At 51.7% G+C, this 27,067-nt stretch overlaps 1 protein-coding gene and 1 long non-coding RNA gene across 2 annotated transcripts; both read right to left on the bottom strand.

Annotated features, from left to right (window-relative positions):
• Positions 1-498: 498 nt before the first annotated feature.
• Positions 499-9,508, bottom strand: CEACAM16 (CEA cell adhesion molecule 16, tectorial membrane component). The gene is made up of 6 exons (XM_005589544.4): positions 9,472-9,508; positions 7,291-7,635; positions 6,688-6,966; positions 5,140-5,418; positions 2,846-3,172; positions 499-722 (listed from the first exon to the last, which is right to left on the bottom strand). The coding sequence occupies exons 1-6, from the start codon at positions 9,506-9,508 to the stop codon at positions 712-714; spliced, it is 1,278 nt and encodes a 425-aa protein (XP_005589601.1). The 3' UTR covers positions 499-711.
• A 4,739-nt stretch (positions 9,509-14,247) lies between these two features.
• On the bottom strand, positions 14,248-19,365 carry LOC135968610 (uncharacterized). Its single transcript, XR_010583529.1, has 2 exons — positions 18,863-19,365; positions 14,248-14,429 (listed from the first exon to the last, which is right to left on the bottom strand). It is a non-coding gene; the product is annotated as an uncharacterized lncRNA (long non-coding RNA).
• Positions 19,366-27,067: the final 7,702 nt, after the last annotated feature.

Raw genomic sequence — 27,067 nt, 5'->3', positions numbered from 1 at the left:
CCACCCACAGGGTCTTTTCTGTGGCTAGAGAAGGATGGAGCTATTTTTAGGGTTGTGCAGGTAATGTTTGAGAGACGTGCGGGGAATCCCAGGACAAAGTTGTGTCTTTGATTAAATGGGTGAGGACTACCAGAAGGTGATGGAAGTCTTCTTGCGAAATATGGTCATTTCCTAAGCACAAGCAGCCCTGTTTTGGGGCCCAGGTGACAAAGTGAGGTGCAGTGTAGGGGAGAGCCACGTCCCACAGAATGCTGGTGCCTCAAGAGGGGCAGTCCTTGGCCAGCTGGGGAGCAGGAGTCTCACATATAACCTGGGGCACTGCGGGAGGGGCACAAGGCCCTGGCATCCAGCAGTGGGGTGTGGAGCACGGTGATCTGGGCCCATCCTCCTGCATGTGCACACCCAGACTGAGAAAAGTCTTGGGCGGGAAAGGAAATGAGTGTGGCCACCAGGAAATGGCGGGGCTAGCGGTGGTGGAAGGAGAGACTGACACACATGTGCATTAACCAGGACTTTTATGGCCTCGGTGGCTCCCCAATAGCTCAGCGAGGGAGTGGGGCCCTGTGGCTCTAGCTCTAGGGTGGAGGCAGGAGAACAGCAGGACCACAGCCTGGCATCCTTGCTGTGGGGGGAGCGGTTCCCACTCAGAGGGCGAGGACCAGAGGATGGTGCGAAGAGCTCTTCTCTCTGGATGTCTCCAGGGTCACGCTGCTACCCCAGGGCTGTGGGGGCAGATGGGGCGAGGGGACGAAGGAGGCTGTCAGAGAGATGGAGGACCAGGTCCCCAGTGCCCCCACCCCTTCTGCTCCCCTGCCCACCCCGGGCCACCCAGTGACCCAATCCACCCCACGCTCAGCCTGTGCCAGGTTCAGGTTCAGGAAGGTAGCGTTGGTCCTTGTGCGAGGGAGGGAGGTTGACTGTGAGAAGAGAGAATGGGTGAAAAGGAATCCCGATGCTTTGTTGGGGTGGCCTGCTGCCACTGAACAGCATTCTCCCTTAACACTGACCCAGAAAACCAGGGTTTGATCAGTGAATGGATGAAAGTGGGTGACTGGCAGTGGTTGAGTCCTTGATCCTGGAAATTTCCAGTGATAGGGGAGGCACCATCCCGAACTCAGGGACATGGCTTCTGAGAGTGCTCTGGCTGCTGGGGGAGGCAAGATTCCAGACTTGGGGAATGATCTCATCCCCAGTGTCTGAGAGCTAATGGGGGAAACCTGGCCCTACTGTAGGGACATGGACTCATAGACCTCTGGGGATGCTCAGTCAGATGGAGGAGACATGGACCCTGACTCTGGGAGCTCCCAGTCTGATGGAGGAGACATGGTCCCTGACTCTGGGAGCTCCCAGTCTGATGGAGGAGACATAGTTCTTGCCTCTGGGAGCTCCCAGTCTGATGGAGGAGACATGGACTGTGCCTCTGGGAGCTCCCAGTCTGATGGAGGAGATATGGTCCCTGACTCTGAAAGCTCCCAGTCTGATGAAGAAGACATGGTCCCTGACTCTGAGAGCTCCCAGTCTGATGGAAGAGACATGGTCCCTGCCTCTGGGAGCTCCCAGTCTGATGGAGGAGACATGGTCCCTGCCTCTGGGAGCTCCCAGTCTGATGGAGGAGACATGGTCCCTGCCTCTGGGAGCTCCCCGTCTGATGGAGGAGACATGGTCCCTGACTCTGGGAGCTCCCAGTCTGATGAGGGAAACATAGTCCCTGACTCCAGGAGCTCCCAGTCTGATGAAGGAGACATGGTCCCTGACTCCAGGAGCTCCCAGTCTGATGGAGGAGACATGGTCCCTGACTCTGGGAGCTCCCAGTCTGATGAGGGAAACATAGTCCCTGACTCCAGGAGCTCCCAGTCTGATGAAGGAGACATGGTCCCTGCCTCTGGGAGCTCCCGGTTTGATGGAGGAGACATGGACCGTCACTCCGGGAGCTCCCAGTCTGATGGAGGAGACATAGATCCTGACTCTGGGAGCTCCCAGTCTGATGGAGGAGACATAGTTTCTGACTTTAGAAGCTCCCAGTTGATGGGGAGATACGGTTCCCAACATCTGAGAGCTCCCAGTCTGAGGGAGGTGACATGGTCTTCAACATTTGGGAATTCCCAATCCAGTGGAGGAGACATTGTTCCTGACTTCTAAGAGCTCCCAGTCTGATGGAGGAGACATTGCTCCTGACTTCTAAGAGCTCCCAGTTCAATGGGGAAACATGGTGCCCAGCATCTGGGAACTTCCATTCTGATGGAGGAGACGCAACTTTCACACATAGAAGCCTCCATCCTAATGGAGTCGATCATCCTTATTTCAGTTTGAAAGAGAAACTCCACCATCTGATGATAGAAACTTTGCCCTCACGATGATAGAAAGGAGGAGACATGATCCCCATTGCATAGGATCTCCCAGTCTGATTCATCCTTACTCTATGCCTGCAGTCTGATAGGAGAGGTAAACTCCCATCATTAACCCATTTCCCCAATATGGACCCTATGTTTTAGGGTCCACCTGTCTGTGGGAAAAAGGATGCTCCACCGTCAGACTCTTTTAAAACCTTCAGTCTGCTATACCTCTTATTTGAGAGAGAAGGCATGGGGGTCCCCTTTATCAACCCTCAGTCTGATGGAGGAGTCCAGTCTACCCACAGTGTAGGTCATTAGTTTGATAGAAGAGGCAGAGCCGTATTTGGGGACTCCCAAGTTAGACGGAGGAGACAAGGTCTCTTCCTTCAGTCTGATGGGGGAGGGATATCCATCTTTGGTCTATGTCCCCCAGCCTGATGGAGGAAGCAAAGGCTCCTTTTGGGAGCCCTTGTCTAAAAAGGGGCATGCCTTGCCCTTTCCCACACACTCACGGGCCACCTGCAGCTCCACTTCCAGTGTCTCGGTCTTGCCCTGCAGTGTGACGGTCTTGAGTGTGTAGCGGCCAGTGTCTGTGAGGTTCAGCTTTTGCACCAACAGTGAGCAGTTGGGGAAGCCCACCTCCCGGCCTGTGTGTGCGGGGCCTGCAATCCAGGTTCCTGACGGCAGCTGGCTGAGCAGCCGGTTGGGCTCGGAGGCAGGCCCGCGGTACCAGGCGTAGACCAGCAGGTCCTTGGGGTAGCCCTGCACGGTCAGCGTCACGTCCTGGCCCTCCATTGGCTTGGTGGGCACGGGCACGATCATCATGGCAACTGCTGCAGCTGGGGAGAGAGCGAAGGGGCTGGGTCAGCTTGGCCTGCATCTGGCATCGTGTCCCCCTCCCATTCCCTGCTGGCCTCCCCCCAGCTGGCTGGCACTCCTCTTGTAGGGTGCTGGGAAGGAGACTGAGGAAGGAGGTGACTTGTGTCGTGGTGGAGGTGGATTCTGGGTCCCAATAGTGTCTGCTAGGGGACTGTGTCTCCCCTATCAGACTACAAATTCCCAGCCTTTGAGAGGTGTCTCTCCCATCAAACTGGAAGACCCTGGAAGGTTAGGTCATGTCTCCTCCATCAGAATGGAAATTCCTGAAATATAGGGGCCATGTCTCCCCTATCAGAGTGGAAATCCCAGAAAATGGGGACCATGTCTTCCCCATAAGATGGTTGGGACTTGCGTCTGTCAGACCGAGAGACCCCAGAATGTGTAAACCATAGCTCCTCCATCAGATTGAAAGATTCTAGAGGGTGGGAGGCCATGTCTCCTCCATCAGATTGAAAATTCCTACAAGGTGGCAGCCCTGTTTCCTCCATCAGATTGAGAAATTCTAAATTGTTGCTGGGTTTTTCCAATCAAGTTGGGGACCTTAGAAATTAGAGGGAAATGTCTATTCTATCAGACTGGAAATTCCTAGAAAGTGGGGACCTGTACTCCTCCATCAGATTAGGAGTACCCCAAAGGTGGATACCCCATCAGACTAGGAACGCTAAAAAAACAGGGCCATGTCTCCTGGAGACCACGTCTCCCCATCAGAAGGAAAATTCTCCCCAAGTGCAGACTGTGTCTCCTCCATCTGACTAGGAACCCACTGAGGGTGAGTTGTCATATCTCCCTCATTACTGGTTGGAAGCTCATGGAGGATGAGGCATTGCCTGTTCTCTTTGAGCAGCAATTCCTTGAATAAGGGAGCCATGTTTCCCTGTCCCAGGACCGTCTCTCCAAGGACAGAGGCCATGTCTCCTCCATCGGATTAGTCTCCTTTTCTTCTGTCTCTCTCCCAGCACCTGCCACAGAGTTGCTGACAGTACTAGAAGCCCTTGGGAGCAGTGTATCCACTCCCTAAACATACCTGCATACCTTGGACACCCCCCATCTTGGCCTGCACAGGCAGGGCTTGGGGTAGTGCCTGAGGTCATCTGGTCCATCCCCCTGTCTCCCGTCAAGACCAGCTGCCAAAGCCCCAGGTGAGTGGAGCGGGAGGCACACTTACCTCTGGGGATGCCATTTCAGCTTTGGGTGAAAATCCACCCCTTGGATGAGACCCAGCCTGTTAGTGGGAGGGAGGGAAGGACCATTTCCCACTGTCCCCCAGGGATGATGGCCACTTGGGAAGGAACCGAGGTGGAATTAATGAGGCCTTAATATTCAAAGCCGCCATCCCCGGAAGATGAGAAAATGTTGCCTGAGGATCGCAATGGCTCTGAAATGACAACCACCTGCACTGCCCCAGCCCTCAGGTCATTTTAGGACAGAAGCAAGATGACAATGCCTCCCCAGCTGTTTCTCCATTTGCCAGCAATTGGCTGTGATTCTCCAATTGTGTGTGTGTGTGTGTGTGTGTGTGTGTGTGTGTGTGTGTGTATGCCTGTCATCTGGGTCAGATAACTGGGTAGTCTAGTTGGCTGCACAGAATTTCAGCTGTCTGTGTGGTGGGGGGGTAGGTCAAGCCCCTAAGCAGCTGGTGACTGAATTTAGAACAGTGGCACCCACCTGAAGTGACATCTGAGTGATTTTCCACTCTGTCAACCCACAATGGTTTGCCATTTGTTCTCCAGGTGAACAGGACATGGGCTGTCTCCCTTTAGACCCAGATGCAAAGGGATCCACTTGATATGCCACTTTGTCACAGCTCATCAATGAACTGTGAATCTACCATGTTCCGATTCTCTTTTGGGCAAATGGTGGCTTAACCCTCACAGCCTGATGAGGCCTCCATGGGGATTGGGGGCTGGTCAGGCTGGGGGTGACTCACCAGAGAGCTTGACCACGACTGAGGCAGATCCAGATAGCAGGGTCTTGGTGTTCTTCGCAATACATGTGTACGTCCCCTCCTGGGCAGCTGTCATGCTGCTGATGTTGATGTGGTCTTGACCGTTCTTTAGGGCCTGCCCATTGAAGGCCCACACATACTCGGGCTCTGGGCAGGACCTGGACACGCACCACAGGGTGAGGGACGTGTTGAAGTCAACTTTGATGGTGCAGCCTGTGCGGGTGGTGGAATCCTGGAGGATGGCCACACGTTCTGGGCCAACTGTGAGGGCAGGAGGGAGAGATGGGGCAGTATAGGGAAGGAGGAGTGGAGGTGGGAACCCCTGGTTTTCTCTCCACCAGGCTAGGTCCCTGGGAATATCTTGGCCTCGTGGAGGGGAAAAAAAAGCTCTGGCCTTAACTCTAACTTGTTCTGGGATCTTGAGAATCACTCCCTCTCAGAGGATCTCAGCTTTCTGTTCTGTAAAAAGAATGTGTTGGGCCAGATAACATTTCAAGGTATTTTTGAAATCTATGGCTCCATTGACAAATAAAAAAAGCCTAAATGATTTTTTGTTTTTTTCTGACAAAGCCATTCTAAGAGTGTAGAATTCTAGGGCTTTAAGAAATGGTGCTTCTAGGTTGTAAGGTTCTAAGGTTCTAGAAATCTGTTTCCAAGATTCTAGACTCTAAGATTTCAGGATTAGATTCTAAGATTCTAAGAAACTCTGCATCTAGAGGTTCTAAGATTCTCAGAGTCTGGAATTCAGTGCTTCTGAAGTCCAGAATTCTCTGGTTGTAGGATTCTAGGATTCTAGGCACTAAGTTTTTCTACATCACGGGTCCTCATGTACCTCGGTGATTTATTTTCCCAGGATTCCACACTGCACATCTGCTGCCCCTGGGAATGACTGTGTGCTTTGGTTATGTTGTTAAATTTTGTGTCCCCTCCGATTACACTATTTCCTCCCCCGCTCCCTTTTCAAAGCAACTGGCCGTTTGCTTTCTCTGCAGATATTGCTCCTAACTGAAGGATTATTCAATAGTAAAGGTGGTCTGTAGAAGTCCTTTAGGATATGGGGCAAGTGTATGTTTTTTTCTTTCTTTCTTTCTTTCTTTTTTTTTTTTTGAGACAGCATCTTGCTCTGTCGCCCAGGCTGGAGTGCAGTGGTGTAATCATAGCTCACTGCACCTGCAACTTTGGCCTCTGGGGCTCAAGCCTCCTGAGTGGCTAGGACTACAGGCATGTGCCACCATGCCTGGCTAATTTTTATGTTTTTGGTAGAGACGGGGTCTTGCTATATTGCCCAGGGTGGTCTCAAACTTCTGGGTTCAAGTGATCCTCCTACCTAGGCCTCCCAGAGTGCTGGGATTACAGGCATGAGCCACTGTGCCTGGCCAGGGCAAGTGCACTTTAAGAGAGGCCCCTGTTCCCCAACCCCAGCTTGCCTGCTGACTCGCTGTGTGCCCTTGGGCCCCCTCTCCTGGCCTCGGTTTCCCCATCCATGAGGTTTGGACACTGGGTATCTCTGGTAGGGCCAGGAGGACTCACAGTACACGGTCAGGTTGATGGGCTCACTGCGGCTGACACTGACCGGGTTCCACACCTCACATTGATAGGCACCGGCCTCCTCCCGGCGGATGCCATGCCTGGCCAGCACCCGGCCGTCAGGGGACAGGCCCAGGCGGAGAGCGACGGGCAGGGCCCCACCGTTGAAGAACCAGCGGACCTCAGCTGTGGTGCTGGGGCTGCCGCACATAAGGCGTAGGGTGTCTCGACGCTCCACCAGTGCCGTGCTGTTGGCCAAGACTGTGGGCTGGGCCAGGATCTCTGTGGAGGCAAGAGACAGAGGGGGAGGGGGCCAGGCACCGCCTGCTCCGAGGGCCTTCCCTTCCCCAGACAAGGGGCATGGCCGGATTGTGGCTGTGCCCCTACACCCTCAGCCGGAGGGACAAAGAATGGGTTTAGGAGGCAGGTCTAATCCTGGAGGCCATCCTGAAGGAGATGAGCATTTTGAGGTTATTTTAGAAACTTTTTCCCTGATGGTTTAAACATTGTTGGATTTTTTTTTTTTTTTTTTTTTTTTTAAGAAGGATTGAGAAGGAGGTTGGAAGGCCCGGCTGGGGCAGAGGCGGGTGTTGGGGGGTGTCTCACCATAGACCTGCATGTGTCCGTAGCCCACCTCAGTCTGAAACTGCCTGTTGTACGTCTGCAGGATGTAGGTGCCTGAGTGCCGGGGCAGGACGCCCTGGATGTCCAGGCTGCCATCGGGGCGCACAGCCTCCCGCCCCGTGTGGGCCGGGCCAGGAGTCTCATCGCCTGTGCTCACAATGTAGCTGGCCACCAGGTACGATACGCTGAGCGTGGGCCCCGCGTACCAGTTGTAGGCGAGCAGTTCCCCCGAAAGCCCGTGGACGACCAGCGTGATGTTGTCCCCTTCGGTCGGCTGGGCAGGCTCCAGGGTGATAGAGATCTCAGCCCCCACATTCAGGAATGTGGCTGAGGAAGAGGAGTCAGAGGGGTTGGATGAGGCAGGTTTGATCAATTGCCCCATTTGACAGAAGAAGAGACTCAGGCTCGGGGCACGTCCCCAGCCCAATGTCCTTCTGTATAAACGAGGACAGGCAAAACCAGGATTTGAACCTGCGACTCTCTGACTCTCAACATCTCAGCCACCTAATCTTTCTGGGAGTTTATCTATAGAGTGGCTTTGAGTACACTCTCTCTGTGTTTCTGTTCTTCCAACTGTCACGTGGGGATGACAGGTCTACCTGCCTTTAAGGTTGTAAGGATCCCGTACACATAACACATTTAGAATGCCTGGTATACAGTAAATGCCCAATACATGTTAGTCAGATGCAGGAGCTCAGTCCCAGGGAGGGACTCAGTCCCAGGGAGGGAGGGATGTGTTGTGAGGATTGGGTTTGACGGACTGTGCCAAGGATCTAGCATCACATCTTGCATACAGCAAGTGCAAAGCAAGTGCTCAGCCCACAGGACCTGTGGCTTTAAGCAGGACCCAAAGGGTTTTCCCATCGTGACAGTCACCAAACCAAGTCTCACGAGATTCGGCTGCGTATCCAGCCCAGCTAATTGTATGGCCCCATGTAGGACGTCAGGGCCTGCCCCCTGGGTCCTGACTCCCAGTCGGGGGCTCTTCCTCTGCCTCTCCAAGCTCGCCTACAGTGGAAAGCAGGGGTAAGATGAACACGCTCCATCCCTTTCCTTCTCAACCAAGCAGATCAGCCCCAAGACTGATGAGATGGTTGGGGCTGCTTGGGTTTGAATGACGTGTGGTTGCCTGGAACGGGCGGCTGTGACAGTGCTCACGTAAAAAGGACTTACATGCCTGGCCAGCTTTCTGGTACTTTCCAGGCTGTTAGAGTGTGGCTAGGAGTGAGGGGCTAGCCCTCAGTCCTGCCACTTTTTGGCTGTGTGACAGCAGCCAATGATTTCACCTTTCTGAGCCTCGTTTTCTCCCTATGAAGTAGGGGTTCATGTGTGGGCCTCCCTCATAGATGGTTTGGGGTATTTTTTAGAAATGGAGTCTTGTTCTGTTGCCCAGGCTGGAGTGCGGTGGTGCAAACTTGGCTGACTGCAATCTCCACCTCCTGGGTTCAAGTGATTCTCCTGCCTCAGCTTCCCGAGCAGCTGGGACTACAGGCATGTGCCACCACACCTGGCTAATTTTTTGTATTTTAGGAGAGATGGGGTTTTACTATGTTACCCAGGCTGGTCTTGAACTCCTGACCTCAGGTGATCCACCCGCCTCGGCCTCCCAAAGTGCTGAGATTACTGGTGTGAGCCACCGCGCCCGGCCCCTCATAGGTGCTTTTAAACACATGAGAAGCTCTCAGAACAGCTCCGGGCACACAGCAGATATTGTGCTGCTTATAATGGTCTTTACATGACTCTGTCAGTGAGGCCTATTTCACAGGCACACAGAGGCTGAGAAGGGAAAGGCCACTGCCCCAAGCTGCCTCTTCCAGGAGAAACAGCTTCTGGGAAGAGTTTAGCCTCGTCAAGGCTTCCATAGCTGATAAAACAGAAACCCGCAGGAATGAAGGAGCAACAGCGACTCCCTTGTCCTGGCTCATGCCCTGGGCTTAGAAATCTCCAAAGCCCATCCTGAAAACCTCTCCGGGTGGCTGTCCCCAGCCTGCCCAGTGCAGGTGCCTCTTGGAGGGGTGAACTGTGCTGGTGTGAAGCAGGGCTGCCCTCCCTCCCTATCACGCTGGACTTCTGCTCACACCTTCCCTCTTTCAGACGGGGGTCCCCTCCCCTCCCTGGGGTCCTCAAGGGACTGAGGTGCTGGGGGGTGCCATTCTCGCTCACCACTGAGGAGCAGCCAGCTGTACCCAGTCAGCGCCATCTTTCACCCCAAACCGAGTCTTGGAGATGGTGGCGTTGAAGTCCCAGAGCTCGGACTCCCTTCCTGGTTGGGGCTCGGCTCCGTCTGCCGCAGGACCTGGGAGGGTTTGGTGATTTGGAGCCAGGGGAGATCACCTGAATTTGGAGGGATCGAGTCACCAAGGATCTGGGGCCCAGTTTGGGTACCAGGGTGGGTGTGGCGGGCACCGGCCAGAGGCCGTGACCTGGGCAGGCCTCCTGGGGCAGCCGCCTAACACTCTTTGTGCCGAGGGCCCGGATTTGGTACTGGGAGAGGAACCAAGTCCCCGAGAAGAGAGGAAAAGTAGGGGAAGATTTTCGGGTAGTGCTTACCGACCACCCAGGCCCATGGCCTCCTCAGAGAGCTTGGGAGTCACCAAGGAATAAAATCAGTAAAAAGTCACTGCACCTTTCCCAGCCCCACTTGGTGCAGGGGACCTGTAGGTGTTATATCAGTGGATGGCGAAACAACCCTGTAAAGTGGGCACTTTTCAGACTCCCCCTTTGCAGACTGAGATGTGCCAGGTGGGGACTCCCACTTGTCCAGGTTCCCGCGGGGAGAGGGGATTTGAGCCCTGTTCTGTGTGCAAACCCAGATAGAAGGGCAGGAGGCTGTATGGCTACATGTTTTCTTTGGGGCTCTCCTTGGCTTCCTGCAAAGTGCTCAGAAATTCACATTCTCTTTCTCCCTCTTCGGAGGCCTTGTTTTCCCCTCTCTGTCAAATGGGCATATTCGGAGGCTTTGGGGCCACGGAGAGCTGAGTTTTGACACCGGCCCTGCACTTACCCAAAGTGGGGCTGGGGACAGTCCCTTGTTGAGACTCCATTTATTATTCTGAAAAATAGAGATGATGGCCAGGTGTGGTGGCTCACGCCTGTCATCCCAGTACTTTGGGAGGCTGAGGCGGGCGGATCATTTGAGGTCAGGAGTTCGAGACCAGCCTGGCCAACATGGCGAAACCCTGTCTCTACTAAAAATAATAATAATAAAAATAGCCAGGTGTGGTGGCAGGTGCCTGTAGTCCCAGTACTTTGCGAGGCTGAGACGGGCAGATCACCTGAGGTGAGGAGTTCGCAACCAGCCTGACCAACATGGCGAAACCCCGTATCTATTAAAAATACAAAAGTTAGCAGGGTGTGGTGGCCCATGCCTATAATCCCAGCACTTTGGGTGGCAGAGGCAGGAGGATCACGAGGTCGGAAGTTCCAGATCAGCCTGGCCAATATGGTGAAACCTTGTCTCTACTAAAAATATAAAAAATTAGCTGGGCGTGGTGGTATGCGCCTGTAGTCCCAGCTACTCGGGAGGCTGAGACAGGAGAATCTCTTGAACCTGGGAGGCAGAGGTTGCAGTGAGCTGAGATCTCACCACTGCACTCCAGCCTAGGCAACAGAGTGAGACTCCATCTCAAAAAATAAAAACAAAAACAAAAAAATAAAAGTTAACTGGTCTTGGTGGCACATGCCTGTAATCCCAGCTACTAGGGAGGCTAAGGTAGGAGAATCACTTGAATCCAGGAGGCAGAGGTTGCCGTGAGCCAAGATCGTACCACTTCCCTCCAGGCTGGTCGACAGAGCAAGATTCCATTTCAAAAGCAAACAAAAAAATAGAGATGATATGGACGTTACTTCAGGGTTGTTGACAGCAGTTAGTGAGATGCTACAAGTCAGGGATTTGAGCCAGGACCTGGTGGACGTGGATCTGATTGGTGTAACTGTTATTAAAAGTATAGGCTCTGGCTGGGCATGAGTTCGAGACCAGCCTGGCCAACATGGTGAAACCCTGTCTCTACTAAAAATATTAGCTGGGTGTGGTGGTGAGCACCTGTAATCCCAGCTACTTGGGAGGCTGAGGCAGGAGAATCGCTTGAACTCTGGGCAAAAGAGTGAAACTCCATCAAAAAAAAGTATAGGCTCTGGACATAGTTCCACTGTTTCCTACCTCCAGGACCCTGGGCAATTTATGGAATCTGCCAGGCCTCAGTTTCCTTATTTGTAAAATGGGGAAAACAATAGTACTCATATCACAGGGCTGTTGTAAGGATTAAGTAGATACACGTGTAAAGTATGGTACTTGCCACGACTGGCACAGAGTAAATGCTCAGTAAATCACTCATTCATTTATTGGACAAACATTGAATGAGCACCTATTGTTTGCCAGGTGCTGTTCTAAGTGCTGAGGATGTAGCTGTGCACAAGACAGATGAAATCCGTGTCCTTGGGGGGCCGACATTTGGGGAGTAAATAAAGGAAAGGTAAATGTCTTCCACGTCAGATTGAAAAATAAAGTCAGAAAGGGGATTTACCATTTTATTTTTTGTAGAGATGGGGTCTTGCTATGTTGCCCTGGCTGGTCTCAAACTCTTGGCCTCAAGTGATCTTCCCACCTTGGCCTCCCAGAGTGCTGGGATTACAGGCGTGAGCCACTGCCCCTGGCCTGGTTTGCTACTTTAAGTTGGGGTGGAGGGAGGGTACCAGGGAAGGTGTCTCTGAGATGATGCTGGGCAGGAGCCGAGGGGGTTGTGGTGCTGGAGCTGCTGATAGCTGTGTTCTTATCACCCACATCCTGATGGCTTCTGAGTCCTGGTTCCTCTGAGGCCTCCACAGTCTGCTTCTGGGCAGGGGGCCACATCTGTGCTCACCTGTCCTGGTTTGCCTCCAGCACTGTGTCCTGGGCTGCCCTCACGGGGTAGGGTACTGACAAGCGGGAGGAGGCCCCGAGGAGTCATGGGTGAGTGCAGGTGAGAGGCACAGAGAGCGTCCTGGCACCTCCTGCTCCCCCCTCCCCACCTGTGACCTCACCTCACCCTTCTCCATCCTGGCCCAGAGCCCTGGGACCTCATCCCAGTATCAGTCAGGATGCCTCCCCGATGTCCCTGGGCACCTCTCACTCACCTTGTCCCAAATTGACCTGGGAGTCTTCCCCCAGAAGTGTTTCTTCTCCTGGTTTCCTTGTCAGGGAAGGCGCCACTACCCACCTCATCACTGGGAAAAGAGACCTGGGGCCTCCTCCCTGATGCCTCCCCCTACTCCCCGAACATGCCACCCCTTCTGGCAGCTGACTCTAAGTATATCTTCTCTCCGTCCCTGAAGCCCCCGCCCTGGTCTAGGTGACCACCCCACCAGCCCACCTTGCGTGGGTCCTCCTGTCTCCCCACCAGCCTCCTCCCTAGTCTCTGGCCCTGGTCTCCCCATCTCCCATTGCCCCTCCACATGGCAGACAGAGGCTCTTTCTAAAACAAAAACCTGCCTCTGCCCCTCCCTGCTCAGAACCTGCTGTGGCTCCCCAGTGCCCTTGGGAGGAAGCCCAGGTTCCTCGCTGTGGCCCAGGAGGTCCTGCCCGGCCTGACTCCTGCCCACCTGACCAGCTACATGGAACACCTCTTGCTTCTGGGAACCCTCTGCTTCAGTTCTTCTGTCTCACTTGCACTCTACCCAGAATATCCCTGCTTCCCTCTGCTGTATTCCACTGCCTTCCCCAAACCCCCTCCTCCAGGAAGCCCTCCTGGACTCCAAGGCCTGGAATTCCCTGTCCCAGCCCTGACTGCCTTGGGTTCTCGCTGTCTGAGGCTGGGTCTTTTCCCCCCACTGGCCTAGGAGCCTCAGCTGGGCAGGACTGAGCTGTCACCACCATGTCCTCAGCACTGCCCAGCAAATCGCCTGGCAAGCGCAGGGGCTCTGAGCATGTTTGTGGAACTGGACACCAGGTGTGGATGACATAGAGAGAGAAGTCTTCAGAGAGGCTCAGGTTCCTTGTGATCTGCTGTCTGCCTGCAGAGTGTGACCAGGCTGGGCTCTAGAGGCACTGCAGCGTCACACCCACCCTTCCCAGTCCGCCCCCATCCTCCACCCCCCGCCCCTCCTCTGGTGCTTCCGGCTGTGAGCCCAGATCCTTGGTTCAAGCAACAGCTGCAGGCTCTTTAGCACCTGCTGTGCGCCGCCCAGCTGGGCAGAAAGCAGACAGGGTTCTCATGGGCAGGGGCTTTTGCCTGCTTGTGCAGTGGGTGGGGGGCGGTCATGACACCGACTTCCCTGGGACTCTTCTGAGGATTCAAATAGGCACATGGGGCGCTCGGTGCTGGGCCTGCCTCAGATCACGTACTGGGGGCACTGCGGCCGTTGTTCCTCCACCATTTGGCAAACGTTTATGGAGCACCTACTATGTGCCGGGCACTGCACTAGGCGCTGTGGGGTTACAACCATGAATAAAATAGACATAGCGCTGACCTGTCGATTGGGGAGACAGTTAATAGACGAATACAAACATGAGCAGTATTAGAACAGATGGGGACAATACTATGGAGAAAAATAAAGCAGGGGAAAGGATGGAGGTGGTCGGGGCACTGGTTTATGCAAGGCAGCAAGGTAACATTGTCAGAGTGACATTGGAGTAGAGGTTCAATAAGAGGGACCGGGCGCAGTGGCTCACACCTGTAATCCCAGCACTTTGAGAGGCTGAGGCGGGAGGATGACTTGAGCCCAGGAGTTCAAGACCAGCCTGGGCAACGTAGCAACACCTATCTACAAAACATTTAAAAATTAGCCAGGAGTGGTGTTGCACGCCTGTAGTCCCAGCTATTTGGCAGGCTGAGGTAGGAGGATTGCTTGAGCTCAGGAGATTGAGGCTGCAGTGAACTGTGATCTCCCCACTGCACTCCAGCCTGGGTGACAGAGCAAGACCTTGCCTCATTAAGGAAAAAAAAGCACACACCCACAGTAACATAAAACAGATAATCAGTTTTTTTACATTGATTCTGTGCTGAAATGACATTTTGCATATGTTGTGTTAAATACATTCATTTTGCCTTTCATCATGAGATGAGGCTGGGAAAGGTCGAACTGTGTTCGTGGCTCCAGTCTTGTTCCTGTTGGGCAGTGCTGGACCAGGCAGGAGGCAGTAGTGGCTGAACCAGGGATGGGAGAAGTGGTCAGCTTGTAGATGTATTCTGCTGATATCATTCTTCTTCTTTTTTTGGAATGGAGTCTTGATCTCTTATCCAGGCTGGAGTGCAGTGGCGCGATCTCGGCTCACTGCAACCTCCACCTCCTGGGTTCAAGCGATTCTCCCACCTCAGCCTCCTGAGTAGCTGGGATTACAAACATGTGCCACAATGCCAGGCTAATTTTAGTAATTTTAGTAGAGATGGGGTTCTCCATGTTGGCCAGGCTGGTCTCAAACTCCTGCCCTCAAGTAATCCACCTGCCTTGGCCTCTCAAAGTGCTGGGATTACAGGTGTGAGCCACTGTGCCTGGTCCATTATTCTTTTTGACAGCTTCAGCTTTTCCTGTTATCTCATCCAGCTCCCCGCTGCCCACCCCCAAGAAAACCCATTTTGCAGACAAGTAAACTGAGGCCCCAGGCCATTGCCTCATGAAGTTGGAGCAGGTGAGTCTTAACTTCTCTGCACAGCCATCTGGGGACACGGTCTATGACCTTGTTTGGTCAGGGTTGCCCCTTGCCCGCCAGCCCTCCTACCTCACCAGTCACTTAGTTCCCTCGGGAGTGGGAGGGAGGCTGGGAACTCCTTTATCTCCTCTTCAAGACCCTGCCCACCACTGACATCATCAATATGTATTAGATGAAAACGGTGGACTTGGGCCTCCATGGCACAATCCGTGTCCCATCCTCCCTAGGCAGGGATGGGGAGGCCTCGAGTCGGAGGATTTGGCTGGAGCTAATCTCTTAGGCTGAAGCAGGTTTCCGAATCCCTTTCAGCCTCCCCTTATCTTGGGCGGGGCAGCGGGGGCCATAATATTTGCTCAGGGATCTGACCTCAGGGTGTGGCTTCCTGTGCCAGCCTAGCAAGGCCTGAAATTGACTCTGTCTGGGCCTGGAGAGGTTGTTCTTGGGGAGAAAGGACCAAATGTCCCCTTAATTCCTGATCCTAGAAAGAGCACCCAGGCGGCCAGGTGCGGTGGCTCACACCTGTAATCCCAGCACTTTGAGAGGCTGAGGCGGGTGGATCACTTGAGGTCAGGAGTTCGAGAGCAGCCTGACCAACATGGAGAAGCCCCATCTCTACAAAAAAAAAGAAAAAAAAATTAGTCAGGCATGGTGGCTGGCACCTGTAATCCCAGACACTCAGGAGGCTGAGGCAGGAGAATCACTTAAGCCCGGGAGTCAGAGGTTGCTGTGAGCCGAGATCGCACCACTGCGCTCCAGCCTGGGTGACAGAGTGAGACTTCGTCTCAAAAAAAAAAAAAAAAAAAAAAAAAAAAAAAAAAAAAGAGCACCCAGGCTTCCATGCAGGCTTCCATGCAGGCTTCCATGCAGGAGAGGAGGCAGGTGGATTGGAGAAGCCCCGGACCTTTCCATAGGCTGTTCCCTGTGCCTGGATACCTGTCCCCACCCTCCTCACCTCATTCATTTGGGTTTTTCCAAGCCATTCAATCATTTAACAAATATTTATCAAGCATGGACTATGTACCAGGCTGTTTGCAAAGGCATATCCTTTCCTTTGTTGGACTAAATCCTATTGGAGGGAGATGGGCAATAATAATTTAAAAAAAAAACCCTGATATGGCATTTAATGCCAGGCAGAGATAAAAGCTATAAAAAGTAAAATAGGTCAGGTGCAGTGGCTCACGCCTGTAATCCCAGCACTTTGGGAGGCCAAGGTGGGTGGATCGCTTGAGGCCAGGAGTTTGAGACCAACCTGGGCACCATGGTGATATCCTCTCTCTACAAAAAAACATAATAATTAGCCAGGCGTGGTGGTGTGCACCAGCAATTCCAGCTACTTGGGAGTCTGAGGTGGGAGAATCGCTTGAGCCCAAGAGGCAGAGATTGTGGTGAACTGAGATTGCACCACTGCACTCCAGCCTGGGCAACAGAGCGAGATCGTGTCTCAAAATAAATAAAATCAAATAAAATAGGGCAAGTGGGTAGAGAGCAGCGGGGGTTGCTGTTTTAGTTTGGGAGGTGGTGGCGGCGCTTTCTGGCCTGAAGGAGGTGACAGAGGAGGAGCCTGTGGGTGTGTGGGAGGACGGTGTTTTTGGTAGAAGGTACAAGTGAATTCAAGGCCCTGGGGCAGGAGAGCCTTTGATGAGCATAAGGACGTCAGGGAGCCTGGTGTGGCCGGAGCTGAGTGAGGGGCAGGGGAAAGTGGGAGAAGGTGGTCAGAGGGGAACCAGCCACCTAGAGCTTTTCTGGAAGGTGCTGGAGGGGAGGGAGTGAAGGTCAGAGTTAGGGGGATAGAGGCCAGCAGAGAGTGCCAGGGTTCTGTGAGGACCCTAAAGGGACCTGGTTAGGGGTTCCTTCCTCTCTCTCCACCTCATTTTTCCCTTCAGGAAAGTGGGAAGGGGTTGGACTTGATTGGGAATGATGGTTAGGCCTGGGTCAGGCATGGTGCCTCACTCCTATAACCCCAGCATTTTGGGAGGCTGAGGTGTGAGGATTGCTTGAGCTCAGGAGTTTCAGACCAGCTGGGGCAACACAGTGAGTACCATCTCTACCAAAAATAAAATAAAAAGAAAGGCCGGGCACAGTGGCTCACACCTATAATCCCAGCACTTTGGGAGGCCAAGGCGGGAGGATCACCTGAGATCAGGAGTTCGAGACCAGCCTGACCAACATGGAGAAATCCCGTCTCTACTAAAAATACAAAATTAGCGGGGCGTGGTGGCGTGCGCCTGTAATCCCAGCGACTGGGGAGGCTGAGGCAGGAGAGTTGCTTGAACCCAGGAAGTGGAGGTTGCAGTGAGCCGAGATCACACCATTGCACTCCAGCCTGGACAACAAGAGCGAAACTTTGTCTCAAAAAAAAAAAAACAAAAACAAAAACAAATTAGCCAGGTGTGGTGGCACATGCCTGTAATTTCAGCTACTCTGGAGGCTGAGGCAGGAGGATCACTTGAACCCAGGAGACGGAAGCTGCAGTAAGTTGTGATCGCGCTACTGCGCTCCAGCCTGGGGGACAGAGTGAGACTCTGTCTCAAAAAAAAAAAAAAAAAGAATTTTTTAGAATTCTTTTCTCGTTCCATTAGAATGGTTAAAACAATTTTTTCTTTTTTTTTTTTTTTTTGAGATGGAGTTTCACTCTGTCTCCCAGGCTGGAGTGCAGTGGCACAACCTCAGATCACTGCAACCTCTGCCTCCTGGGTTCAAGCGATTCTCCTGCCTCAGCTTCTCGAGTAGCTGGGATTACAGGTGCATGCTACCATACTCAGGTAATTTTTATATTTTTTCAATAGAGATGGGGTTTCACCAGGATGCCCAGGCTGGTCTCGAACTCCTGACCTCAAGCGATCTGCCCACCTCTGCCTTCCAAAGTGCTAGCTGGGATTACAGGCCTGAGCCACTGCACCAGGCCAATGGTTAAAACAATTTAAAAACCACTTTTTTATTATGGGAAATTTTACACACCCATTGAAAGCAGAGAGAAGTGTCTCCCCTAGCAACCACATACCCGTCACTCAGCTCATGAGCAATCTGGTTCCCTCTCCTCACCCACGGCCCTCTCCTGTATTATTTGAAAGCAAATCCCAGCCATCAGATCATTTTATAGCTATTTCCGCCTGTATCTTTAAAAGATAAGGACTCATTTTATAAACACTCTCACAATGCCATCATTTCACCAAAACAGTGAACGTAAAAATCAACAATTCCTTAGTATCTTCAAATACTCAGTGTTCGAGTTTTCAGTTGTTCAGAAAAGCCATGATTTCTTTAATAATATCATAATTCCTTTTGGGCAGCCATCACTCAAATCTAATTTTAGAACACTTTTATCACCCTGGGAAAATTCCCTTCTGCTAGGATCCAAAAGTGGTTCAATATTTTGAAATTTCTGCCTCAGCAGTGAAGTGCTTTTTGCTGACAGAAACTTACCTGGAACCCCAGTGTGTTCAACACATAAACAAAACCTCAACCCATACCTGTCCACACCTCCCCCAGGTACAGGATCCCCATCCAGGGCTGTAGGCAGACCTGGGGGTGGGGGAGTTGGTGGACGGTGGTGAGGGGGCTGTGTATACCTCTAGCGGTCTACCTACATATATTGACTGTGTGACCCTGGGAACCCGCACAAAGCCTTTTTGCACACAGAGTTGAATCGGGAGGGCAGGGTTTTCCCCGTGAATCATAATGACTCTTGGTCATGGCCCAGCCCACTTCCTTCCCTGCCACCAACTTACTCATTTGTAAAGCAAGGAGCCACAGCCCTGAGAGTGTAGGGTGTACCAGGGCTCGTGGGAAGAAGAGGTGGCAGAGGGAAGCAGTGTCCCCTGGTGGGCAGAACTTGGGTGGAGGGCCTGGGAGCCGAGGATGGGCATGGAGGAGCATCTTAGTTCCAGTCAAGGACATTGGTCTCAACCTAATTAGGCCAAACGTACTTACAGTGCCTGAAATTCCACCATCAGCGAGACCTCCTTTGGGTTAAGCATCATTCTCTCCTCTGTGCCCTTTGTAGAGGGCAGACAGCTCTCCTTGGACACACAGACCCCGCTTGAATGGGCACTGGTTTCATCTTGGTTCACCTTCCTTTCAGGTTGGAATGAGCAGAAGACAAAGTTTCGGCATTAGAAAGACTTTGGTTTCGTTCTCAGCTTGTCCACTGATACCCTGTGTGACCTCACCTTTTTTTTTTTTTTTTTTTTTTGAGACAGGGTCTCGCTCTGTCGCCCAGGCTGGAGTGTGGTGGCACAATCACGGCTCACCTCAGCCTTGACCTCTTGGGGTTAAGTAGTCCTTCCACTTCAGTCCCCCAACTAGCTGGGACCACAGGCACACACCACCACATCTGGCTAATTTTTAAAATTTTTTGGCCCAGTGTGGTGATTCACGCCTGTAATCCCAGCACTTTGAGAGACTGAGGTGAGTGGATCATTTGAGGTCAGGAGTTCAAGACCAGCGGGGCCAACATGGTAAAACCCCCATCTCTACTAAAAATACAAAAATAAGCCGGAAATTGTTTGAACCCAGGAGGCAGAGGTTGCAGTGAGCCGAGATCATGCCACTGCACTCTAGCCAGGGTGATGGAGAGAGGCTCCATCTCAAAATAAATAAATAAATAAAAGTAAATAAATAATTTTTTTATGTGTACAGACTGGGTCTTACTATGTTACCCAGGTTCATCTTGGACTCCTGAGCTCAAGAGGTCCTTCTGCCTCTGCCTTTTAAAGTCAGGGGATTAAAGGCATGAGCCGCTGTGCCTGGCCAGCTTCACTTACTTAACCTCAATTTCCTCATCTGTAAAATGGGAATAATCATAGTACTAGGTTGGTGCAAAAGTAATTGCAGTTTTGCCATTACTTTTTTTTTTTTTTTTTTTTTTGAGACAGAGTCTTGCCCTGTCACCCAGGTTGGAATGCAGTGGCACCATCTCAGCTCACTGCAACCTCCACCTCCTGGGTTCAAGCGATTCTCCTGCCTCAGCCTCCCGAGTAGCTGAGACTACAGGCACATGCTACCACACCCGACTAATGTTTTATATTTTTAGTAGAGATGGAGTTTCACTGTGTTAGCCAGGATGGTCTCAATTTCCTGATCTCATGATCCACCTGCCTCAGCTTCCCAAAGTGCTGGGATTACAGGTGTGAGTTATTTTATTTTATTTTATTTTTTGAGACAGAGTCTCGCACTGTCGCCTGGGCTGGAGTGCAGTGGCACCATCTTGGCTGACTGCAACCTCCACCTCCCGGGTTCAAGCGATTCTTCTGCCTCAGCCTCCCAAGTAGTTGGGATTACAGGCACCTGCCACCACGCCCAGCTAATTTTTGTATTTTTAGTAGAGACCGGGTTTTACCATGTTGACCAGGCTGGTCTTGAACTTCTGACCTTGTGATTTGCCCGCCTCAGCCTCCTAAAGTGCCGAGATTACAGGCATGAGCCATTGCGCCCGGCCAATTTGCCATTCCTTTTTTTTTTTTTTGAGATGGATTTTCACTCTTGTTGCCCAGGCTGGAGTGTAACGGCGTGATCTCAGCTCACCGCAACCTCTGCCTCCTGGGTTCAAGCGATTTTCTTGCCTCGGTCTCCCAAGTAGCTGGGATTACAGGCATGCACCACCATGCTCAGCTAATTTTTAGTAGAGGCGGGTTTTCTCTATGTTGGTCAGGCTGGTCTCGAACTCCCGACCTCAGGTGATCTGCCCACCTCGGCCTCCCAAAGTGCTGGGATTACAGGCGTGAACCACTGCACTTGGCTTGCCATTACTTTTAATGGAAAAACTTCCTTCCAGAACAGTTGTGAGGTTATCAGTGAATAAATGTAAAGCCCTTAGCACAGTGCATGGCGTATAGTAAGTACTCAATAATGTTTATTATTAATTATTATTATTACATTAGTTCCAGGTCATCTCCCCTACTAGACCTCAAGCTTCCTAAGGGTAGGAGCTGGGTTGGTTCATCTTCACCTCTCTCATGCCAGTCAAGTTCATGTAACAGAGTTTGGAGATAGTAATTGCTCAATAAATGTTTGTCAATGAATGAATGGGGACTGCTAGGTTGGGAAAGGGAAGGATGTGTTTAACGAGCATCCACACTCCTTGGGCCTCTGCCTTGTGCTGGTCAGTGCTGGAGCCCTTCAGTGATGGAGACAGCACTTGTGCTTATAGGGCTCATAGTCCAGTGGGACAGACCCATCCCCAGGCAGTGATGGCCCAGAGTGGGCAGGGCTGGGGTGGGTGAGCTCACAGGAGGGATCTGACCCAGCTTGGGAGTCAAGGAGGGCTTCCTGGAGGAGGAGATGAGTTGAGACTTGGAGGGTGAATGGGGTGGGCAGGAAGAGTGGAACTGTGTGCCTGGGGGTGTGCAAGGGCCTAGAAGTGAGATGGAACACAGTGTGTGGGGAAACAGAAAGAAGTTAAATCCGGTGGACTGTAGACGAGGGGCAAGGGTGAGAGGGTGGTGGGTGCTGAGAGGTGAGACTGAGCATCCCCTGGACTTTGCAGGTGTTAGAGGCTGTGGTGAGGAGCTTGGACTCTGAGGGCACTGGGGAGCCACGGATGGTTTTGAGCAGGAGTGGGCTAGGTTGAGTTTGGGCTTTAGAAAGATCCTTTGGGCTGCTTTGTGGTAGGAGAAAGGGAGTGGGGAGGAGTCCGGGTGGGAGGCTGGGGCAGGGAGAGGAGAGAAGCTGCCTGGCCCAGGGCTGGGCTGCAGGGACAGGGGAAGGCCAAGTTCAAGAGGCCTGGAGGGCAGGGCTTGGTGCCTGCAGTGAGAGTGGGGAGGGAGGTGTCCAGGTTTGGCCTTGGGCAGCTGGATAGACTCTCTGGGTTCCCAGCGGGGTAAAAAAGAGCAGAGACAGGGTGGGTGCATTGAGGGGCTCCGGGTAGCTGCTGGGCTTGTGCTTGGGTCTGTGTGGTCCTCTGCTGCCCCCTGCTGGCTCCGGGCTGACCCTGTCTTGCAGCAAGTCTGGCAATAGTGACGACCCAATAAGCACAAACCCCAAACAGTGAAAGAAGGTGACATTTCTGGAGCGACAATGAGTCAGGTGCTACAAGGAGCACTCATATTCACTGTCCCCACTCCCACACCCCGACCCCGGTCTCCAGCTGTCCCCTCCTGCAGACTCAGGACTGAATTCTCAAACCCGCCTGCTTTCTCTCTCCACTCTCCCTCCCTCTTTCCCTCCTCACTTTCTTTCCCTTTCTTTTTTCTTTCTCTTTCTTTTCTTTCTCCACCTCTTCCCTCCCCCCACTCCTCCTCCCTCCCCCACCCCCTTTTTTTTTTTTGAGACAGGGTCTCGCTCTGTCACCCAGGCTGGAGTGCAGTGGCGCGATCTCGGCTCACTGCAAGCTCCGCCTCCCGGGTTCACGCCATTCTCCTGCCTCAGCCTCCCGAGTAGCTGGGACTACAGGCGCCCGCCACCTCGCCCGACTAGTTTTTTGTATTTTTTAGTAGAGACAGGGTTTCACCGGGTTAGCCAGGATGGTCTCGATCTCCTGACCTTGTGATCCACCCGTCTCGGCCTCCCAAAGTGCTGGGATTACAGGCTTGAGCCACCGCGCCCGGCTCTTTCTTTCTTTTTAAAAGTATTTTGCGAATCTGGCAGCCTCTGAACCAGATTAGGTTCAGAAAGTCTCCATCCTTTCTTCTTTTTTAAACAGTTTTGAGGTGTAATTCATATACCACACAATTCATCCATGTAAAGCATACAATGTTGGCTGAGTGCCATGGCTCACACCTGTAATCCCAGCACTTTGGGAGGCCAAGGCAAGCAGATCACTTGAGGTCAGGAGTTCGAGACCAGCCTGGGCAATGTGGCGAAATTCCATCTCTACTAAAAATACAAAAATTAGCTGGGCATGGTGGCGCATGCCTGTAATCCTAGCTACTCAGGAGTCTGAGGAAGGAGGACTGCTTAAGCCCAGGAGGTTGAGGCTGCAATGAGCCCACATCGCAACCACTGCACTCCAGCCTGGGTGAAAGAGCAAGACCCTGTCTCTTAAAACGAAAACAAAACCAAAATAAAGGGTATACTTCAACAGCTTTTAGTATATTCACAGAGTTGTGCAGCCATAGTTACAATCAATTGGAGAACATGGCTGGATGCAGTGGCTCATGCCTGTAATCCCAGCATTTTGGGAGACTGAGGTGGGCGGATTGCCTGAGTTCAGGAGTTCGAGATCAGCCTGGCCAACAAACCCTGTCTCTACTAAAAATACAAAAATTAGCCAGGTATGGTGGCATACACCTGTAATCCCAGCTACTCGGGAGGCTGAGGCAGGAGAATCGCTTGAACCCGGGAGGCGGAGGTTGCAGTGAGCTGAGATCATGCCAGCCTGGGTGAACGAGCAAGACTCCATCTCAAAAAACAAAACAAAATAAAACAAACAACAAAAAAAATTGAGAACATCCTATCACCCCTAAGAGAAAGCTTGTATCCACGAGCAGTCACTTCCTCATTCCGCCCTCCTTCTCAACCCTAACAACTACTACATCCACTTTTTGTCTTGATGAATTACCTGGGCATTTCATAGAAATGGGATCCTACCATATGGAGTCCTTTGCATCTGGCTTCTTGCACTTAGCACAGCGTTTTCTGGGTCTTCTTTGCTGCAGTATGTATCAGGGCTTCATTTATTGTCATGGCTGAATAATGTTCCCCTGGATAATACAGCCATGCATCGCTTCATGATGAGGATATGTTCTGAGAAACGAGTCCTTAGGCGATTTCATTGTTGTGTGAACATTATAGAATGTGTTTACACAAACCTAGATGGTAAAGCCTACTACACACCTAGGGTATAGGGTACAGGCTATTGCTCCTAGGTTACAAACTTGCACAGTCTGTGGCTGAAAACTGTAGGCAATTGTAGCACAATGATAAATATTCCTGTATCTAAACATAGAAAAGATACAGTAAAAATACGGTATGACAGTCAGGTGTCCTGGCTCCTGCCTGTAATCCCAGCACTTTGGGAGGCCAAGGCACGTGGATCACTTGAGGTCAGGAGTTCAAGACCAACCTGGCCAACATGATGAAATCCTGACTTTACTAAAAATACAAAAATTAGCTGGACATGGTGGTGCACACCTGTAATCCCAGCTATTCAGGAAGTTGAGGCAGGAGAATCACTTGAACGCAGGAGGTGGAGGGTGCAGCGAGCTGAGATTGTGCCAGTGCACCCCAGCCTGGGCAACAGAGTGAGACCTTCTCTAAAACAAACAAACAAAACAAAACAACAAACAAACAAAAAACGGTATTATAATCTTATGGGACCACTGTCATACATGTGGTCAGTGGTTGATGGAAATGTTACGTGGTGCATGACTGTACCATATATATATATTTTTTGACAGAGTCTCACAGAGTCTCACTCTTTTCGCCCAGGCTGGAGTGCAGTGGCACGATCTCGGCTCACTGCAACCTCCACCTCCCAGGTTCAAGCAATTCTCCTGCCTCACCCTCCCGAGTAGCTGAGATTACAGGCACCTGCCACCACACCCGGCTAATTTTTACATTTTTGTAGAGACAGGGTTTCTCCATGTTGGCCAGGCTGGTCTCAAACTCCTGACCTCAGGTGATCCGGTCCATCTCGGCCTCCCAAAGTGCTGGCATTATAGGCATGAGCCACTGTGCCAGGCTGACTGTACCATATATGTTTATTCATTTATCCTGACTTGAAGTGATGGCTCATGCTTATAATCCCAGCACTTTGGGAAGCTGAGGCAGGAGGATTGCTTGACCCAGAAAGTTAAGACCAGCCTGGGCAATATAGTGAGACCCCATCTCTATTTTATTTTTTTTAATTTTATTTATTTTTAATTTATTTATTATTATTATACTTTAAGTTCTAGGGTACATGTGCATAACGTGCAGGTTTGTTACATATGTATACTTGTGCCATGTTGGTGTGCCCCATCTCTATTTTAAAAAATACATATCCAGCTGAGTGCAGTGGCTCATGCCTATAATCAGCACTTTGGGAGGCCGAGGTGGGTGGATCACTTGAGGTCAGGAGTTTGAGACCAGCCTGGCCAACATGGTGAAGCCGCGTCTACACTAAAAATACAAAAATTAGCCGGGCATGGTGGTGCATGCCTGAAGTCCCAGCTACTCGGGAGGCTGAGGCAGGAGAATGGCTTGAACCCAGGAGGTGGAGGTTGCAGTGAGCCAAGATTGCACCTTTGCACTCCAGTCTGGGCAGCAGAGTGAGACTGTCTCAAAACAAAAACAAAAACATAAACAAAACAAACAAAAAACCCATTCATCTGCTCATGGACATTTGGGTTATTTCTACTTTCTGGCCATTGTGAATAGTGCTGCTGTGAACATTTACACAGAAGTGTTTGTGTGGCCATGTTTTGATTTCTCTTGCAAACCTGGCCCAGTCACAGTGTGTGCAACACTCCTGCTCCACACCCTCCCATTGCTCGAAGCATTCCCCAGGAGATGACCCTCTCCAGCACCTCTTCAGCATGCCAGTTCCAGCATCTGCTCCATTCCTTCATAGCTTCATCACCCCTGACATTGTGTTCCATGCGCTTTGTCTGTGGCCTTTCTCCCACTAGCAGGTCAGCTCTCCAAAAGCAGGCATCACTGTCGGGTTCATGGCTGTCTCCCCAGAGCCTAGAATAGGGCTGTCCATAGCAGATGCTCAATAAATGTTCATTGAAATGATGAACAAACCAATGATTGGCACACTCTTCTCTCCAATCCCCTGTATCCAAACCAGAACCGAATTCTGTCAATGTTTTGTTTTAGAGTGTTGCTCTGTTGCCCAGGCTGGAGTGCAGTGGCATGACCTCGGCTCAATGCAATCTCTGCCTCCCGGATTCAAGTGATTCTCCTGTCTCAACCTACCACCATGCCTGGCTAATTTTTGTATTTTTAGTAGAGACAGTGTTTCAGCATGTTGGCTAGGCTGGCCTTGAACTCTTGACCTCAAGTAATCCGCCTGCCTTGGTCTCCCAAAGTGCTAGGATTACAGGCATTTGCCACCATGGATTTCAGTCCTCCTGCCTGCAGAGCCAGGAGTTCGAGACCAGCCTGGCCAGCATGGTGAAATTCGTCTCTACTGAAAACACACACACACACACAAAAAGTAGCTGGGTGAGGTGGTGTGCACCTGCAGTTCAGCTACGTGGTAGGCTGAGGCAAGAGAATTGCTTGAGCCTGGGAGGCGCAGGTTGCAGTGAACTGAGATCGCGCCACTGCACTCCAGCCTCGGCGAAAGAGCAAGACTCTGTCTCAAAAAAGAAAAAAAAGAAGAGAGAGAAAAGGTGGAATCCCTCACACTTCTAGCCCTGGACCCTGGCTACCTGGCTGACCTGGTTGACCATCTTAGCAAGGCGGTCAAAGGCCCAGGCATTGGGTGTCTAGAGTGGTCTGGGGAAGGAGAAGTCTTCCAGGGAGTATTTGCATACTGAGTCAGCATGAGACGCAACTTCCCCTTCTGTGATTTCTTCCTCATCCTCTGTATTAGTTTCCCATTTCCTGTAAAACATTGCCACAAGTTCAGTGGCTTAGAACAACACAAGTTTTTTTATCTTACAGTTCTGGAGATCAAGAATCCAAAAGGGGCCTTGCTGTACTAAAGCCAAGGTTTCAGCGGGACTGTTGCTTTCTGGAGGTTCTAAGAAGAGAATCCATTTTCTTGCCTTTCCCCAATTCTGATTTTTTTTTTTTTTTTTTGAGACAGAGTCTCGCTCTGTCACCCAGGCTGGAGTGCAATGGCGTGACCTTGGCTCACCGCAACCTCCGCGTCCTGGGTTCAAGCGATTCTCCTGCCTCAGCCTCCCCAGTAGCTGGGATTACAGGCGCCTGCCACCATGCCTGGCTAATTTTTGTATGTTTGGTAGAGATGGGGTTTCCCCTTGTTGGCCAGGCTGGTTCTTGAACTCCTGACCTCAAGTGATCCCCCTGTCTCGGCCTCCCAAAGTGCTGTGATTACAGGCGTGAGCCACCACCCTTGGCTCTGATTTTTTTTTTTTTTTTTTAGAGACGGGGTCTTGTTATGTTGCCCAGGCTGGTCTCCAACTCCTGGCCTCAAGTGATCCTCCCACCTTGGCCTCCCAAAGTGCTGGGACTGCAGGCGTGAGCCACCGAGCTTGGCCCTCTTCCAGCTTCTAGAAGTTTCTTGCATTCCTTAGCTCATGG

The sequence above is a fragment of the Macaca fascicularis genome, chromosome 19 (assembly GCF_037993035.2).
Source record: "Macaca fascicularis isolate 582-1 chromosome 19, T2T-MFA8v1.1".
Taxonomy (NCBI): Eukaryota; Metazoa; Chordata; class Mammalia; order Primates; family Cercopithecidae; genus Macaca; species Macaca fascicularis.
The sequence above is the reverse complement of the archived record's forward strand: the minus strand, read 5'-3'. Positions and strand labels throughout refer to the sequence as shown.